This window comes from Nyctibius grandis, chromosome 3, assembly GCF_013368605.1.
Source record: "Nyctibius grandis isolate bNycGra1 chromosome 3, bNycGra1.pri, whole genome shotgun sequence".
NCBI lineage: Eukaryota > Metazoa > Chordata > Aves > Nyctibiiformes > Nyctibiidae > Nyctibius > Nyctibius grandis.
In genome coordinates this window covers 54,937,824-54,957,786 of record NC_090660.1, presented here as the reverse complement: position 1 = coordinate 54,957,786, position 19,963 = coordinate 54,937,824, and the positions used below count along the sequence as shown (strand labels likewise).

The following is a 19,963-nucleotide window of genomic DNA, read 5'->3' as shown; positions in this document are numbered from 1 at the left end:
GTTATGGTAGGTTAGCTCAGAAAAAGACCACAGCAAATGTTTACAATACTTCCATTTAAATTCTGTCATCTTTATTAATTCCTTTACCTTAGATCAGCCTCATTGTTAACTCTTGTGTATGTGAGCCCTCTTAAGGTTAGGGATTTGGGTAATTTTGGCACAACATGTTTTTTAACTCTCTCAGGATGAGATGGTATATAAAATGTGTACAGCAAACTGTGTTTAAACAGAGGATGGATAGTTTTCACATGAACGCTTGACAAGGAACAAGCCAGTAACTATAATCAAAGGCAGAGAATATCCAGCTGAGGTCCAGATGTGCTCAAAAGATGAGCAAGACTGGGGCTCAGATGGCCCAACCTGAGAAAATGTTGAAGGCCAAGGTGTTTGCTTCAGTCAAGTTTACTTAAGTAACAAAGAATATTGCACTGCTTTGTGCCGAAACTTTTCAGTGGGTGGACAGACAATTGAAATCTTACAATCTGTAATAGTTAAATCAAAGTGAAGCAGAAGATTCCTCCAAATAATTTGGAGGTATCATTTTTAGTCTTTTCTTTTTTAATTTCATACACTGCACTTGCAAATACTACCATTTTTTTTTTTTGTGCCAGATGAATGTGCAGGAAAAAATATTATTCAAATACCAAAGGGGCTTTTTTTATTACCACAGAAATTTCAGATGGAGACTCAAAGCTTTCAGAGCCCACAGCAGAGATGGCTACACGTAAGCCATTTTTCTGCTTTAACTTATGAAGTGAAAATATACGCACTGGCCAGTGGATAACATTGATAGATGATCTTATTACTATGTATGGACTTTCAGCACGAGAAGAACACATTTCACTTCAGCAAGGCAAATGTTTTCTTTTTAAGCAAGCAAGCCCATTTTTCGAAATTCATTTTTTTGCAAGCTGAATTTTAAATGAAAATTTTCCCAAGCAATGCTGAGCAACTTCCATTTAGCCATTTCTCCTATTTTTAAAAATGAGCATCGTGGGAGCCTAATTGTTTGATTAAATACAACGAATGCAGACTGACTTGTGCTTGAAACTACCCTGTAGCCTAACTGTAAACATCTGCCTTTGTTTGGGTTTTGCACTGCAGTTGTTAGTGCAACAGTATTATTAGAATGTATTTGCATGTTAAAGAAGTGGGTTAGGGTCACAGACCAAGGGAAATTATATCTTGAAATTGTCTTAAGAGCAGGGCTTTTTTTCTCATGGAAACAAGCCCTTCAGCTGCTGTTGCAGGAGGCTGGAGCCCGTTGGGGTGGATGTTCAATCCATTATTCACGATTTTAGCAGACCCGGGGTATGGTGGGAGGGGGAAATCATTCTTTACCATCCAAACAAAAAGTGAGTGAACAAGTGAGAATTGCTCTGACTAACAGACACAGAGGAACTAAAAAAGGTAACACAATGCTTCATGGAGCAAACGCCCGGCACAAATCAAGGGATCACTATGGCAACAAATGGGAACCAGTGGGAAAAATAGTAAATAATTTTTCATCTGGTGAATTTTACCCTTTCTACCAATGGAATATCCATAAACAAAAGGCAGCTTCCTTAAGCAGTCTCATCCTATTTATTCAGAAACAAGAAGAGATTCTGGAGAAGAGAAATTTCACTCTTTCAAATGATCAGATATAGTTTGTTGCAGTATTTGATACCTGGTGCTCTAAAATGGAGCTGTATCTCCTAGCTGTGTTTGTTCTTTCAGAGGGTATCAGTTCTGCCCTTACCTGTGTAAGTATATATCACCAAAGGCAAGAGCACTCATCTTTGCATTTCAGATTTGGTTTATTTTCATACACGGCTTTTAAAGACTTACACATTTGTTTCTGTGCAGAAAAATGCCACAAAATCTCTGACACTCCAGGTTATGGAAAAAGAACCACTGAAGTAAATTCACTTAAAATGAACAAGTTGTCACCAGAGAATTAAAATAAAAGCAGATAGGTTAGAGAAGGTGAGAGCATGTCTTAAAAAGGTCTAGTAATAAAGTAGGAAGAGCTCACACTGAAGAATAATTTCTTCTAGGCCATTCTTAATCTGTTTATCCATTTTCCTTACTTATCATGCCCATAAGAAATATAAAACATCTCTATTACTTTAATACCTGGGTTAAGTGTGGACCAACCAGATACAGCGATGTGCAAGTTCAGTAAGTCACTTTACCACCTGCTTTGAATCAAAACTTCTGTATGGATCCATTTTGGACATACAAGAAGAATTTTGGTCTATATTTCGAATGTTCTATTTTTAGCTGGTTTTGGAGTGTCTGTGCTCCTTCTGTGCAATTTTCATAATTCCACGTGAGAGCTTTTCAGCTGGATGGCTTTTGCAGCAGCTCCCAGCCATGTGCTGAAAATTTACACATCCTTTTCTCCTGCCCTGATTTAAGATTTTGTTTTCCCAGAAAGGAAACAGTGAATGTTTTATACATTGTGACTTTTCTTTCTTCTGGGAAAAAAAAACAAAACAAAACAAAACAAAACATAAAAAACCCACAACAAATGAGGACCACATAGAAAGTTGTATTTCTTAGTGTCCACTATTCCTTCAATGCAACGTTGTGGGAAGAAGAAAGACAAACTGGTGCTGACAGTATTCCTTCCCACAAAGATTAGGGGCAGCAAGAATGATTTACTTTGATGAATTGTATTCTTTCTTGCTATGCAAGATTCTGTAAAGGTTGACAATATAATGGCTTAAAAGACCCTTTATGATGTAAATCTGGATATCCCAGTCCTAACTGAAGTGGGTGAGACTGTGTGTACTATCCATACAATGAGATGGATTTTTAAAGACTCGGAGCAAAGTGTTCTGTGTTTTCCCAAAATCAGAGACTCTCCATATAAGCACAGATAAATAACCACACAACTGCCTATTGTACACTAGCAAATGGAATATATGTCATTTATTTTTAAGGAGTGAGGAGAAGAGTACATCTTCAGAAACAGCTTCTGAGAATTCAGTTAGATGTGTATTGCATGTAAAAAGTAATACAAAAGGCACTGGAAGTGCCAGTACAATCTGGTCTGGTTGATTGTATGCATGCAATGGTCAGCTATCACATGTGAAAAAGTAGCAGTTTTCAGACTGCGTGGTCAAATGTAAGGTATAAATATCAATGCATTATAACATAGCATTAGGTGAGCAGCATAAAATGTCCATCTTTTGGCTTCCTGGAATTGCACACAAATGCTGGAGAGCATCTTTCTACCCTGCTTCCTCAGGCCTTATTTTGCTCCATCCCTTCTGGAAAAAAAAAAGGCTAAAAGGAAAGATTCCATGAAATTTGATGTTCACAGTTGTTGCATATAAACCAACTAAGTTTGCAGGGAAATTGAGATTGCAATTAGCTATGGTAAAATGGAGAAAACAGACAAGTAAAACCCAGAGGTACCTCATGGTGCATGGCAATATTGTAAAAACAAGTCATGGCAGAAATGTGGGATTGTGCAACCTGAGAAGCCTTCAGCACTCTGAGAGGGGCAGAAAGGGGTTGGTGCAATGAGGGAGTGGTGGTGAAGCTTCCAAAGTGTGGATGACTTTTGTCTGAACATCTTCTTGAGGTAAAGACATCAGCATGGATTAGCTTGTTCTGGAGTGGTAACAGGTGAGAGAAAAGGACTCAGCAGAAGGATTTGGCACTGCCTATCCAAGAGGGTGGGAGTAGAAGTGAATCTGGAAATGCAATAATTGGGATTCATGGGAAATTGTCAGTTGGTGTTGAGCTGCGGATGAAGCGCAGCTGCTTCTGTGGTGCTCTGATGGAGTAGCACTAGCTTGTCGTTCCCATTATAGTGTGTTTGCATGTCTTGTTGTGAGTTTGTGTCTGTTTCTGTGGTGTCGGTAGGTTGTGTGGTGGCCATCAAATTCAGAGTGTTTTCCGTTCCTCATGTAACATGTTCGTTGATGAGAAAAAAGGAGACAAAGAATGGAAGTTAACGGGTTATCAACTTTTGTGTCCATTTTGTAGCAGTGTTGTTTTCCAAAACAAAACCACAGTTGTGCCACAGACTACACCCTGCTGATTACATGATAGGGGCCTGATATCCACATATAAACATAGATGTCCGTCAATACAATGCCAGGTACCTGAACTACATATACAAATATCACATGATACATTTCTACACCTTCTTCATTCATGATCCAAATGTTTAGCAGCAATCTATTAGGTGCTTAAGCAGCCTTATCTCCCTTAATTTGAGCAGTACTAATCCCACTGCTTCTGGTAGAAATGACCTTATACAAAATTATGAACTGTGAAGAGTCCTCAGGTTGCACTGGAAGGCAAAAGGTGTGCAGCTCTGCGTTCATGCATTAACTGCTTTTCAACACGTTTACTTTGCTGCTTACAAAAATCTATCATCCTAAAAGAGGCAAAGCAATTGTAAAAGAGATTTGCACTGTCTAGTGTGCATGTAGTAGTCTATCTGCCTTTATGATGTATTTAATCTCTTCCTAGTAATTCCAACAGTTATCACATAATCCCAGCGCCCAAGTTTCCTGAAACTTGGCTTTGCATGGGCTGCATGTGTATCAAAAAATTGCATGAGTTTATCATATTCTTGCCCTAATTTTGCAGGCATAATGTGTTGTCAGTATATACATAACTATGTTATTCCATTAATACTAGTCTAAACTAGAAGAAATGATCTTTTAGCAAGTCATTGTTCACTGGAAAACACAAGTGTGAAATGAATAGTGAAAAATTCAGACCTTACCTTCCTGGTAACTTTTACTGCTCTGATTCAGCTTCCAGTTTCAGGAATCCCAAGACCAATAATATTTCTAACTATCTAAATGTGTAATTGTATGACTGTAAGGAGAGTCATATTATGATCAGTTATGCTTCCTGTATATTTTAAATTAACAATGTATGCATTTTTACATGGATCATACTGTTCCCATTTCTGGAGGCACATAAGATCTTTTTAAATAATTAAAGTACACCTGAATTAACTAGGTACATTGGTTCTTATTTAACATTTTCCTAAAGAAACCAGATCGGAATAAAAGAATGCAGACATTTCTGTTAAAAGTAAGTTTTCCTTTATTGGATGAGAAATATAAACTGATACACCTGCGCGTAACCATCTCATGAGTTACAAACAATTGTGCCAAACTGGCAAATCCCATTGCAAGCAATTCTTTCCAAATTATTTGTGAGACTGAATTTTGGCCTTGTGCAATACAAAATGTCTGTGGACATGTTGAGGTGTAAGATGAAATCGATAAGGCAGATAATGTGCTCTTGGTCACTTTATGTGTACATTTCAGAGGGCTGGAAATAACTCTTCCTCAGGTACAAAACAGACGTGCACAAGTCAATAACTGAAAGAGGATAGATTTAGATTAGATATTAGGAAGAAATTCTTTCCTGTGAGGGTGGTGAGACACTGGAACAGGTTGCCCAGAACAGCTGTGGATGCCCCCTCCCTGGAAGTGTTTAAGGCCAGGTTGGATGGGGCCTTGAGCAACCTGGTCTAGCGAAAAGGTGTCCCTGCCCATGGCAGGGGGGTTGGAACTAGATGATCTTTAAAGTCCTTTCCAACCCAAACCATTCCGTGATTCTATGGTTCTATGAATCAAGTAAAGAAAGAACTGACAGGGCCTGGAAAGTATATATATAGGGTGATTTTTGATGTTCAGTGGAGTATGGTCCTGCAGGTCGTTTATGAGATACTTCCATCTGTCTTATCTCCTCTTTCCCTAAAGGAGGAGAGGAGCATCTGTTCCAGTGGCAAATACTTTCTGAATAACCAAAAGTGGTTATGAACAGCAGCAGCAGCTGGTTTTGCTCTCTGGAAGCGGGAGGAGTGCCTGGGGAGAGGAGACGGGTGCCAGGGCTGATGCTGGAAGGGAAATGGCAATGCAGCCCCCAAAAGTGGTCCCACAACCTGCAGCTTACTTGCACATCCTTGCAGCTGCTGAGGTTGGAGTGCGCTGGACATCGGCCGGCAGAGAATTTGGGATTCTGCTTTGAAGCCTGAAGCACCTTTCTTTAAATGCGCCTTTACTCTGGGAAGTAGTTTGGTGCCGTAGTGTTTTCTGTGGTCACACATTCAAAGAGGATGGCATCTGGCCAAGCATCGCCTTTGTACAGACAAATCAGTTTTAGCTCCAATGTGAGAGATACAAAATGAAGGACATAGAAAGTTCTGATCAGGAATATAAGTGCTGCAAGATTAATTAACATAGTATAAATAATGAGGTCTGTGACTGCTTTCTTGGGTCTTTATTTTTGAATTAAGTAACTTTTAGAAGTAAAGCGGATAGGATGCCAAATTTAATGAGAACATAACATTGAAAGTATTAAGATTAAAGTAGTGTTGGACCTGAAAGGTGAGATACTTAAGCATTTTGGTCAGATCTCAAGCTCACACAGCTTATCACTGTGACGTTTGTGGAATAATTATTTTGAGTAGAAATCACAGAATGAAGTCGACTTGTGCAGAGAGCTGTCCTGTATCTGAAGAAAGGGACCTTATATGCTTAGCTGGTTTAATAAATGCTATCCCATTAACTGCCAAATGAGAAGTGTTGCAAATGAATAAATAATAAAGTTCAATATATGTGCATTAGATGCATCTTCTGCAGAGATGTTAAGATTTTATAGCATTGATTATTATAGAGGAATACACCACCAAATATGGAATATTCTGAATAGCAGCTAATCTGGCAAACATCATTGATGGTGCGCTGTCTCAGCCACTCAGGTGCAATCCCAGAGCAGAGGCCTGAAGAGAATATCCAACACGTAACATCAACATCGCAGCTTTAGTTTTCAGAAGCAGACACATAGGAAATTCTCACACATATTTAGGTCACTGCTGTTTATTTGCACCCTGTGCTTTGGTTTTAACTATTGATAACCGTGAGTTGTGCAGATGTCTGTCCTACAGTTCTTTTCTTTTTTCCATTTTTTTTATACCATGGAGACATGTTTTCTGCTAAACCTATCCCTTTGTCCTGCTGATCAGCTCAGGGATTCCCATGTTTTACCTGTACAGAATGTATCGATACAGGAGCTTCAGGCTCAGCTTGAGCAGGAGACGAAACTTCACCGAGAGGAGCAAGAAAAGTTTACAGAAAGGATCATCCAGGTAAATACGAAACCTGCCTGCTGGGAGAGGCGCATGACCATAACGTGTGGCATGGACCTTGTTTGTCAGGATCATGGGAACTTGTGTCCTCACGGCTGTGCCTGTTTTATCTCATCTGAGTAAATGGAGAATCTGGAAGTTGGGGAAATGTAAACTCAAGCCTATTTTGCCACTTTGAACCTGGCTTCTCTGCTTGGTGGAGAGAAGTTTTGTCCTCCTCTGTGTGGGGGAAGTCGAGGTAGAGACGTGAAATACTGCATGGCGAATTATATCAGCCCCTTCAGCTCTCTATGAGCTAGGGAAGGGTGCGTTTGATCTCTGGGAGCGCAGTTTGGCTCTGTGCCTTATTCTGACCTCTCCTGGCCCAAAGAAAACCGAACACTTCTCTGAAGTCGGAGGAGTTGTTACGTGCTCATAACTGAGACACAAATCTGGACTTTTTTTGTATTTCCCAGTCCCCCATGCTTCCAACCCTCTTATTCATAACTGGTGAATAAATCATATTTTGTTACATGGGCTCCCCTGCTCTTTTGAAGGCTGGAACATATTAGTCAATCGTTTTGTGATCTCTAGCTCCTAGAGTGAAAAAAATCTGTTGCTAATTTTTGCAGGCTGTTTGGCTCTTAACTGAAGTTTTCTTTTTAAATTTACTTCGTAGACTAAATTCAGCATAATTGTTGCATACTGTAAAGCATTTTTCCTTGTGCCAGCTAATCTCATTATGCCCAAGTGATATCTCTCCATTTTTTCATAAGTAGCTTTAATTTCCAGTTGATCTCCATAGGAGCTTTCTCATGGAGGCTTTTGAAGGCAACCAGTAAATTGATTTCCTTCCTAGTTGCCTTGGCCATGAAAACTTTTTGGAAGCTATGCCTGCCTCTTAAAGTTCTTTTCTTTTGCAATAGCTATCCATTGAAAAAGCATAATACTCTATGAAGCTACCTCCACCAGGGTCTTCTGCAAGAATTTGTGACCACGGGGACTTAGATCATAATAGCTTGTAAAAACAATGAAAGATGCAGCAAAATCAAAGCTAGCTATTCATGTTGACAGCCAGTAGAAACAGAAGAATAAAAGCATCTTCTGGATTCTTCATTTTTTCCAGATTATGTCCATCCTGTTGATATTGTTCCTTTTTTATCATCTTTCCAGGATTTCTGGTGGAAATGACTCAGATCTTTGCTGTATTTAACCATAACTTCATTTGGTGGAAGAACCTGCAACAACACCAAATCTATTTGTTTCGTCCTGTAAAAATTAAATTTAGAAGAACTCACTTTCTTACTATTTCATTTTTGGCAATGTTTAATGACATCAAATTGATGTGTGCTAGCAGTGTACAATCTCCATGAGTGTTATTAGGAGTTGCCTGTATGGTTTTTGGGCCATTATAGCTGATTTTGTTCCAGACTACTTTTAAACTGTATTTTAAACCCATTTAAGCTAGCAACTACTGTAAATAATTTTAATTTGATTAGGAACTTTTTAGGGCATAGTGGCATAGATGCTGAAAATTTGCATTATGCCAGAGCACATGATTTAAAGGGCAGGAAAGTCCTTAGTAAACCACCTAGTATGGGCCGGTGGCCTGTGTCAGAAGCATCTGAATGTTGCCATGAAAATCAAGCATATATTTCATACCGGTACGAATTGCTAGGGGCTCCATGCTCCTGAAGAAGAATCTCTGAAGTATTCTTCATTCTTGTGTGAATGTTGCTTGTTGCAGGGTATGTTCTTACAGTTTAGATCGTTGTGGTCATTAGTGTCCTGTGGCTTTCATAGATTTCATCTATGGAGCTGGTCAGCAAAGGGAGAAGCTGTTGTTCTGCAAAATGGAAAATAGTAGAAACTGGTATCTGTAAGCAGTGGCTCTGTGCTCATTTTCCATCAGCCTTTTCTTGATCAATGTGAACCACAGCTTGGTTTAAGTGGAAACACAATCCCATCCACGTAGAATATGAGATGCTGTACAACTAACTTGTACATGTGCTATTGGGCGCAGGTCATGCCATGGTTTGATTTTGACATATTGAGGGAGAAGCTACGTTTAAAGAATAATGTTTCAAGTGGCCTTGTGTTGAAACAGATGTAATTATATGTGTGCTCCAAAGAATGAGCTTTTCTTGGTGCTTCTAGTACTGAAACTGAAAAACATGGTGAATGCCGAGTTGCAGTCTATTGCTGTCTCTTCAGTTCCTGTGTGTGTCCCCGATTTGGTCATATCAGAATGAGAAACTCTTTACTGTGAGTCATTCAGATGCTGCCAAGTATGAACTGTGAGAAGTGAGAGACCAGTAGTTGTATCTGAGATACTAGATGTGGTTCCTTGGGAAGCGTTGCCCTTCCAGAAGGAGAGGGAGATATAGCCACAGAGGAAAGGATGAGTCTGTGACTGTGGAGGGAAGAGGCAAGGATAGTATTCCAGGTTGTCTGAAGGACAGCTGTGGTCCCACCTTGTAGGAATGACTGCAAATGCATTTAGCAGGTGTGATACGTGCAGCAGTGTGGGGTGGTGGCTGTGCTGGGAACATACTGCGGGGTACAACCAGAAGAGGGAGGAAAACTTGGGTGGTATAAAAAGTTTAAGCAGCAGCAAAGGTGTTATGCATCTTTAAACTAAACAAGCTGTCCACTTCCACAGCAGGCTACTTGGATATGGTTATCTAAGCTTCTCAGCTGCTGTCCTCTAATTTCCTCAACAGTCATAACTGCTGAGGAACTTATTGAGCCAAACTCAATAGGTACTCGCTACTGGTGAAAATTAGAGATTTCAGTTTGTCTCACCCAACAAAGTACAAGTCCTGGAGACCGCCCAGAACACTATCCCATTGACATGGTGTCTGTCATTCCATTAAAGCTGGAGGAGGAGCATATGCAGACCCTGCGGAGAAAAGACTTGGAAGTGCAGAGCTTGACTTTGCAGAACAAACTGGAAGAGAAGACCTGGAGTCAGGAGAAAAGTCTGCTGCAGCAAGAACTCAGGCATTTCAAGCAGGACACCTTTCTCCTGTATGTCAAACTGAAGTGGCTGCTGAAACATTGGCGGCAAGGCAAGCGAATGGAGGAGGAAGGGGAGGACATATTAGAGGTAACTCTCCCACCTTACTAACCCAATGAAATTGCAAGCGGTGGGGGTACTGGGGTGTCCCTTCTTTAAGTGTAGACTGTAAATATGATGTGTCATCAGCAACTTCGTAATTACACATAGATTTAAAGGGGATTCAAATTAAACTTGAGGCCTTTTTTGTAAGTTGGCTTGTGCTAAAGTATATTCTGCATGACATGTTAGAGATCACCCATGTTTAAATCTAAACCCTTAACTTGTACAAACATCTGGTCTTGAAAAATTCTCTCATAGTAAATGAAAATCTAATTAGATCTCAAAGATATGACTCCTGAATAATTTTTGGAAAGAAAAATACATTAGCGAGCTGATGGAGTCAAATCTATTTAGATGTGTTGAGAGCTGTCATTTTTCTCATCGTGTGCACAGTGTGTTCCTTACAAAGCCTTCAGCAATACAGATGGAGGGAAGCTCTGTTTTCATGTTGGCAGGAGAATTATACAGCTTCTTGTGGGAACTTACAGTGAATCATTCTTGTTTGTTCCTCTTCTCCATACACACGTCTATCACCGTCAGCAGCAGTACGCCAGTAGTCATCATGGTGATTTTCCAAGAAGCAACTAAATTAAGATCAGGAGTTTCAGAAGTACATAACAACCTGGAATCCCCAAGCTGACACATCTCAGCAGGGACGTGATTGCCAGCCAGCAGGCACTGTGAAGAAAGGTGCTGCTAAATTGAGTTGAGTTGCACATCCAGAATTAGCATTTGCTTTGGAAATCTTACCTAAAGAAAAAAATAAGTAGAAAAATGTGTTTGCCCATTCTGACATTTTATCCAAAATTCTTGAGAATAATAGATTTATTTTGCAGGTTCATGCAATTCTGAAACCATTTACAAAGGCAACTAAGTAATTTTTCTCAGTATTTCTGATACTTATGTGCCTAGTGTTTTTCAGTGTTTGCTGCATTTGGCAGTACAAGTAACCTTTCAGGTCCGGTAGGAGTATGCTTAAGTTGAATACTCTAATGTTTTGTATTCTTAGATAAAGTGTGGATGAACATCTTTACCTTCATCTGCTGTGGTAATATGAGTCAGAAACAAGAGATGAGTAGCTATTTGGAAATAATTTGCTTGTAATGGTTGGACTTGATGATCTTAAAGGTCTTTTTCAACCAAAATGATTCTATGATTCTATACTTCACTTCAGCAGTACTAATTTGCTTCTATGTGAACTAGCTTATCTTCTAATATCAAAAGAGCTTTCATTTTTTCACTGTTTGGATTTTTTGACTGGTTAATTTACCATCAATCCACCTCCGGTCATTATTAGAGTCATGTGTTTTGCTAACGCACTAGAGAGAAATAAAGTGCTAGATTTGGATAATTCCTGATCTCCGTATCTTCAGCAGACAATACACCAGTGTCTTGTATAGTCTTTCATTATTGTGTGATGGATTATATCCATCCATCCATAGTGTTGTATTCACATATGCAACATGTCATATATCACCCAAAGATCATTTCCTGTAGCCTACAGAGTAGAAGTCAATATATCTGACCTCAGAGATGCAGGGGAAGATAGTCCCTTCCCTTAGCCCTTCAATAGATTTCTGCCCTCCAAGGTAAATGGCAAAAGAGTGTTGATGTGTCTCATCTCTTGCATTTTAGATAGATCACTCTGAGGCCCTCCCAGACTTTGGCATTCAGTCTGAGCAGAAGGCGGATGATGCAGAGCGAGAAGAGGAGGAAGAGGATGTCGTGTTTGCACTGACAGATTTCTCTCAGCGTCCCACCACGGAGAGCACTGATCATGGACCACAACTGCAGACTGCAGAATTACTGCAGCAGCAGCAGCAGGTACTGTACAATTTGTGTATCATGCCCTGGGAATGGAAACTGAGGATTTTCCAAAGGAGTTAATTTTCTTCTGCTGCTGTGTTAAATCACCTAAAATCATACTGTAAAAATACTTCCAGTTACACACCAATTACAGTGAATTTCATCCATTATATTTATATTTAATCAGGAGCCATGTGATTACTGTTCTCTTGTTGGCAGATGCTATCAGTGAAAAATCCTATTTCCTCCTGTGGCTCTTTGCCCAGAAACATCTATCAGTATGTGATGGTTTGCAGAATTTACATGCTCCTCTTGCCTGAGCACATCTATTGTATTCTACTGTCAAGCTTTTAGGAAGAAGAGGTGATTTTATTTCCTCTAAATAATTTAAGAAACTAGCACACATATTTAATGTTTCCCTTAGAGATGATGGGAAAACAATGCCAAAGTTCCTTCCTGTCACTGGGCTTGTTTTTAAATGCCTAAAAGCAAATCATGCTGACTTCTCCCTGATGTATCCTATGCCGTGCCTGTGTATGTCAGAGCACTGCCATATATCCTAGCTTTTTGCTTTGTGCATTTAATATACCAGCAGTCCTAACGATAATTATTATATTTTTAAAATGCAAAACATTCAGATGAGAGCATCCTGTTACATGGAATTATTTGCAATCATAAGTAGAAAGGAGCAAGAATACTGTGTAAAACACAAATTCAGTGAAAAAGTTCTTGAAGCTTTATGCCTTACACTCCGTCTCTATCTGGGCCCTTGACTTGGGAGCCTGCTCCACAACGAGAGCTCTCAGACAAGTATGTACTCTCTATGACCACATTACTTTGCTGGACTCTCTGCAGGATCTGGGGATGGTGTGTGTCTTTGCATTTCAGTTCCTTGCCTTGAATTCCTCAGACTCTCATGGCTACGTACAACCTGTTTAATTATCATCTATATGGTCTAATAGATATACAGCAGGCAACAGTAAGTCTCTATCCTATAATAAGATTAGGCTAGTGCTGGGAGATGCACAGTCTGTCTTGCAACCTACCTCTCTAGTTCAAGATGTAACTTCAGTTAGAATTTCTGTTTGAATAAAAAATAGTAGAGATCTGTGGTCTTTGTGCTACTTCATATTCTGCTTTAAGTTCATATACTCTTTTGCTTTCCTTTTTTATAATGCTAGCTGACGACTCCCTCCTCTAGCTATTATTTTCTGTGAAGTGTGCTACCAAGGTAGTATTCACTTGTGCAGTTTGACATTTGTAAAGGTTCTAGTGTTACTGATCCTGGGGGAGGTCAGACATTACTGATTTCAAGGACATACCTTTCCAGTCACCCAGACCCATCACTGTCGTCCTGTCAGCAAACTCTTCTCTGGCAGAGGCTGAAGAAGGCCATGGAAGACATGCTCCTGAGCACATCATTTAACTGCATTCCATCTGTAGACTGATTTAATCTAAAATGAGTAAAATAAATATAAACCAACATACTATGTCAGTACAAACTCTGTCATGTACTAACTTTCCATATAGATCTCTTAAAATGACCGAGAATGTTCAAATAAATTATATCCTCTTTGAAGTAATCATTGCTTGGGCATTAATCTCAATTAAAGTGGCAGAAATGGGAAGTACAATTGCTTATAATTAATTTTTATGTGTGTTTCATAATGTTCTAGTGCAGCAGTTGCAGCTGATCTTGCTTAAAGAAATGACCCATAGGAACAGACCACATCTCAGTACCCCTCTTGATATTGAATATTGCATGATATCCAAATGGACTTGTGAAGGTAAAATAGGTTTCTTGCCTTCCAACAAGGAAAAAAGTGTTATTTCAACACTGCAAGAGTGAGTGAGTTTGCTAAATATTTCTCATTTTAACCATTACTTGTTTTGCCTGCTCACACTAGTGAATCTTCTAACAAGCACTGTGTTTATTGACAGGCATGTAAAAAGTGTTCTCAGTGCTATGGGACTTGTATTTGTCAATGTCAAGAAAGGATTGTGATTATTCTCTGTCACGGAAGTAGGAAGCCTTAATGTAGGTTAATTCTGTTGCTGTCACAGATTCAGGGCATCAGAAGTGTCTTCTGGAGGACCGTGACAGTGGAGTAGCTGCCTGCACACCTCCTGTGCCCTTGAGGCTCTGCCAGAGCCAGGCTCTGCCCTCACATCCCTTAGTATCAGTTGCCCTGAATTGTCCATCTCACTTTTTGGTGGATGGCTTGGCCCTGCAAACCTTCTGCATGCAGGACCTTTGCCGTGCTCACCAACCTCACAGACCATGGTCCTTGCTCTGCACACATTGCAGACTTTCACCCATAAACATATCTGCTCCACTTAATTCATATATCATCCCAAAACACATTAGCTAAACAAAACTGGAGCAAGAAACCACTTTGCCTGTGTTGTCCCAGCTTTAAATCTCCGAGACCATCAGCAGACCCAGAGCACATCCTTCGTGAAACAGTGGATCTCAGCAGTGCTCACCTCCCAGTATACCACTGACTAGTCAGGCTGCACTGAAAAATAGAGTTTTGGGGGTCTTCTGCAGTTTCCTGCAGAAGCTGGTGAAGCTGGAAGTCTCCAAGGTTTGCACTTGCCCAGGAGATCCATAAATTGCTGGTTCTGCCTGAAAAGATCCGAGATTAAATGCATCAGCACTTGTATCACATTAGGAAGGAAACTTTGCAATAGTCTAGGAGTGGCTGAGATAACTAGCTCAGAAAAAATAAAGAGCTTATGGTAACTTGAAGTAACCCATGTTTATTTTTAACATTTAACGTTAATATTTAATGGCTTATATTTTCAGCCTGCGCTCTTTGCTGGTGACTTTCTCACCCTGCCTGGAAAGTGGAATTGTTTTGTTAAAAATGATAAATCCTGCAGCCTTAATTTCAACAATCAGCCTCTTATTTTGTATTATTATGATTTGAGGTACTTGACTCAGTGGAAAGTACACATCTCCTTGTCTGGGATTTTTATGTGGCCTGTATGTGGAGGGATGAAGGCATAGAAGAGGGGAAAGTGGAGAAAACGGTTAGTTGATGAGAGGAAGAGTAGATGGGGCTTCTGAGAAGGGCCAATTCATCTTTCTCATCATGGCGTTGTCCCTTGGCTGGTAGCTGGGACACACTGTAGAAAGGGTCGGTCAAGGAACTGGCAAGGCTCAAGAGCCACGTGGGATGTCTGCTTATGGGCAGGAGATAAGCAGGGAAGCTGGGCTGGTGGCACAGTACAGGAGGGCTTGCTATAAGTCAAGTGTTTCTATATGTGTAGTAAGAGATCAGGTAGAACAGCCTGTGGAAAAAGCAAGAGCTTTGGTTCAGTTGAGCAGAAAGGGTGAGATGCCTGTTGGATGGTGTAAGATCAGGGGAGTAAGATGAAAAGAGTTTACACATCTGTGGTCCAATGGAAAAAGCCTTAAAAAACAATACACTCATGTTGTTGCTGGAGGGGGTCAAGAAAATCCCCAATTAGTTCTTTTTTTGCTCATACAATATTTGCTTTCAAAGCTTAGCTAAGAGAAAAGCCCAAAGGAATAGTAATTAAGAACTAAATATACTAAAATTATTTGCACCAAAATCCAGCTTCACTTTTGCCTGGATTTGTGAGTACACAGAGAAAACACACAGTTCTCGTTTGCTGTTTAGGTTCCTGACCTTGTGTTTTTAATTGACTGTTCTAGTAAAGTGCTTGTAATACCAGACTGTGGCTAAATTCTTAAGTGAAATTTTCAGAGAAAAAGAGAACCATGATTAAAAGCAGAAACAAGCTTCAAAAACTGCTCTAGTTCCAAACTTTTCTAAAGCTGGAGGCTCCCATCTCTGGGATTGACTCTACATAGTACAGACTCCAAAGTCCTGGAATCTAATTGAGGTTTACTATGTTAAGTTTTCACTGATTATCAACTACTGTTCCCTTTACCTCTAAATCCCGAGCCGTGAAGGCTTTAAACTGCTTTTGTAATTCTCTTGTCTTAGATCAGTTCTGAAACAGTCAGATTCCTCCATGCTCTAAATTTTGGTAACTGGTAAAGTACTAAAGATCCAGCTCCTTGCATGGGAGACTGTCCAGGGAATCACAGCCATGACCCGTTTCTTCTGCCTGTACAACATCCCTGGGAGGCAGGGGAAGACTGATAACAATCCGTGTTATGTATCTATGGGACTTATTATTATGCAGAAGCTGTTTGACAATTTTAACAGCAGCAATCTAAAGCATGTCTAGATGTAAATGTTGTATTTCAAAGCACATTGTCTCAAAAGTACTTTGTTCTCCAAAAACAGTCCAGTTCGGCAACACAGAAAAATAATCTCACAGACCTCTCCAGCTTCAGACTGTAAATACAAAAAGTCATGCAAAAGAAACTTCTCTGCAGGAATGAGAACTATGTAACCAAAATTGGATTTATATTGGCAAGTTAATTAAAAACCCAGCAAGCCCAGGGGACACCTGGGGTACTTGTCTCACAATAGCGACATTGATGTAATGCCTCTAGAAATAAGGCACGCCCTCATCCCAGTATGCTACAAACCTGCAGTGGGGCTCTTTTGGCTCCTCTCTGTACTAGCCCAGCACTTCTTTGCAAACCTAATTTTACAGGACTCTAAAGCTATCAAATATATGCACAGGAACGAGGGATGTAGCTTGCTTTAGTGTTATTTGGTTTTATTTTTCTTCTGTCTCATTTCCCTTGTGAAGCCTTCAGATTACTTGGCCAGAGAAAGATTCATGCAGCGTACCAGAAAACACAGAATGTGACCCTTGAATGAAAGCACTTCATAGACATTTAGGGTCAGGATTTGCAAATAAGATGAGGCCAGATTTTGATGCACTCAATACCCAGCAGCTCCTATTGTGACATTAAGGACAAATCACAGAATCACAGAATCAGAGAATGTTAGGGATTGGAAGGGACCTCGAAAGATCATCTAGTCCAGTCCCCCTGCCGGAGCAGGATTGCCTAGACCATATCACACAGGAACGCGTCCAGGCGGGTTTTGAATGTCTCCAGAGAAGGAGACTCCACAACCTCTCTGGGCAGCCTGTTCCAGTGTTCGGTCACCCTCACCATAAAGAAGTTTTGCCTCATATTTATGTGGAACCTCCTGTGTTCCAGCTTGCACCCATTGCCCCTTGTCCTGTCAAGGGATGTCACTGAGAAGAGCCTGGCTCCATCCTCATGACACTTGCCCTTGACATATTTATAAACATTAACGAGGTCACCCCTCAGTCTCCTCTTTAAGCTAAAGAGACCCAGCTCCCTCAGCCTCTCCTCATAAGGGAGATGTTCCACTCCCTTAATCATCTTCGTGGCTCTGCGCTGGACTCTCTCTAGCAGTTCCCTGTCCTTCTTGAACTGAGGGGCCCAGAACTGGACACAATATTCCAGATGCGGCCTCACCAGGGCAGAGTAGAGGGGGAGGAGAACCTCTCTTGACCTGCTAACCACACCCCTTCTAATATACCCCAGGATGCCATTGGCCTTCTTGGCCACAAGGGCACACTGCTGGCTCATGGTCATCCTGTTGTCCACTAGGACCCCCAGGTCCCTTTCCCCTACGCTGGTCTCCAACAGGTCCGTCCCCAACTTGTACTCATACATGGGGTTGTTCTTGCCCAGATGCAGGACTCTACACTTGCCCTTGTTATATTTCATTAAATTTCTCCCCGCCCAACTCTCCAGCCTGTCCAGGTCTCTCTGAATGGCTGCGCAGCCTTCCCGTGTGTCAGCCACTCCTCCCAGTTTTGTGTCATCAGCGAACTTGCTGACAGTGCACTCTATTCCCTCATCCAAGTCATTAATGAATATATTGAATAGTACTGGTCCCAGTACTGACCCTTGAGGGACTCCGCTAGACACAGGCCTCCAACTGGACTCAGTCCCATTGACCACCATTCTCTGGCTTCTTTCCTTCAGCCGGTTCACAATCCACCTCACTACCCGATCATCCAGACCACACTTCCCCAGTTTAGCTGCGAGGATGCTGTGGGAGACCGTGTCAAACGCTTTACTGAAATCGAGATAGACCACATCCACAGCTTTACCATCATCTATCCACCGGGTTATGTCCTCATAAAAGGCTATCAAGTTGGTTAAGCATGACTTCCCCTTGGTGAAGCCATGCTGAGTGCCCCTAATGATCCCCCTATCCTTGATGTGCCTAGAGACAGCACCAAGAACAAGTTGTTCCATCACCTTTCCGGGGATGGAGGTGAGGCTGACCGGTCTATAGTTACCCGGGTCCTCCTTCTTGCCCTTTTGGAAGACTGGAGTGACATTCGCTTTCCTCCAGTCCTCAGGCACCTCTCCCGTTGCCCACGACTTAGCAAAGATGATGGAGAGTGGCCTAGCAATGACTTCCGCCAGCTCCCTCAGCACCCGCGGGTGCATCCCATCAGGGCCCATGGATTTATGGATGTCCAGATTGCTTAATTGGTCCCTGACCCAGCCCTCATCTACCAAGACAGATTCCTCCTCTATCCTGACTTCTTCTGGCGCCGCAGGGGTCCGGGGCTCCTCAGGACAGCCTCCAGCAGTATAGACAGAGGCAAAGAAGGCATTCAGTAACTCCGCCTTCTTTTTATCCTCTGTCTCCAGGGCCTCCACCTCATTCATCAGTGGGCCTACATTGCCTCTAGTGTTGGCTTTACCTGCAATGTATTTGAAGAAGCCCTTTCTGTTGTCCTTGACCTCTCTTGCAAGGTTTAATTCCAAGGAGGCCTTAGCTTTCCTAGTTGCCTCCCTACATCCTCTGACAACAGACTTCTATTCCTCCCAAGTGGCCAGCCCCTCCTTCCATGATCTGTACACCCTCTTCTTCCACTTGAGTTTGCCCAGCAGTTCCCTGTTTAACCATGCAGGTCTCCTGGTACCCTTCCTTGACTTCCTACCTGCTGGGATGCTCTGATCTTGAGCTCGGAAGAAGCAGTTCTTGAATGCTAACCAACTATCTTGGGCCCCCTTACCTTCTAGTACCCTGTCCCATGGGATTTCCCCTAGCAATTGCTTGAAAAGGCCAAAGTTGGCCCTCCTGAAGTCCAGGGTTGTGATTCTGCTAGCTATTCTGTTCCTGCCACATGAGATCCTGAACTCTACCATCTCACGGTCGCTACAACCAAGGCTGCCCTCAACCTTCACCTCTTCAACCAGACCCTCATTGTTAGTAAGGATCAGATCCAGCAGCGCTCCTCTCCTAGTTGGCTCATCCACCATTTGCATCAGAAAGTTATCATCAATGCACTGGAGAAACCTCCTGGACTGAGGATGGCTGGCTGAGTAGGCCTCCCAGCAAATATCAGGGTAGTTGAAATCCCCCACAACAACCAGGCCCTGTAATTGAGAGACTGCTCTCAGCTGCCTGTAGAAGGCCTCATCACCCTCCTCATCCTGATCTGGTGGCCTGTAATAGACACCCACAACAGTATCACCCCTGCCAGCCTGCCCCTTAATTCGCACCCACAAACTCTCAACTCGCTCCTGATCCGCCCCTGGACAGAACTCAATACATTCTAGCTGTTCACTCACATAAAGAGCAACTCCACCACCTCTCCTTAGGGGCCTGTCTTTCCTGAACAGGCCATAGCCATCCATGACCACATTCCAGTCATGCGAGGCGTCCCAGCAAGTCTCTGTAATTGCCACTAGATCATAGCCCCCCGACCGAACACGGATTTCCAGCTCCTCCTGTTTATTCCCCATGCTGCGCGCATTGGTGTACAGGCATTTCAGGGAGCGAGCTGAGCACACCGATTTCACCCCAGAGGGATGGGAGGCCTCCTGGTCTACCTCAACACTAGAGCGTTGCCCCAGTGGTGCAAGCCCAGCTACCACCCCATCCCCCTTCGAATCTAGTTTAAAGCTCTCCGAATGAGCCCTGCTAATTCCTGTCCCAGAACCCTTTTGCCCCTGCGACATAAACCTTTCCCATGTATTACCG

The 19,963-nt window shown here is 41.9% G+C and overlaps 1 protein-coding gene across 11 annotated transcripts in view; it reads left to right on the top strand.

Moving 5' to 3' along the window:
- MTCL1 (microtubule crosslinking factor 1) overlaps positions 1–19,963 on the top strand; it is a 116,946-nt gene that overhangs the window by 70,972 nt on the left and 26,011 nt on the right. For 8 of the 11 annotated variants that reach the window (XM_068396306.1, XM_068396301.1, XM_068396299.1 and 5 more), the window contains 3 exons: positions 7,025–7,117; positions 9,975–10,205; positions 11,853–12,041. In XM_068396306.1, the coding sequence (XP_068252407.1) occupies positions 7,025–7,117; positions 9,975–10,205; positions 11,853–12,041 (513 nt within the window). The remainder of the gene's footprint in view (positions 1–7,024; positions 7,118–9,974; positions 10,206–11,852; positions 12,042–19,963) is intronic. The other 3 variants (XM_068396307.1, XM_068396300.1, XM_068396309.1) reach the window with 1 other exon arrangement.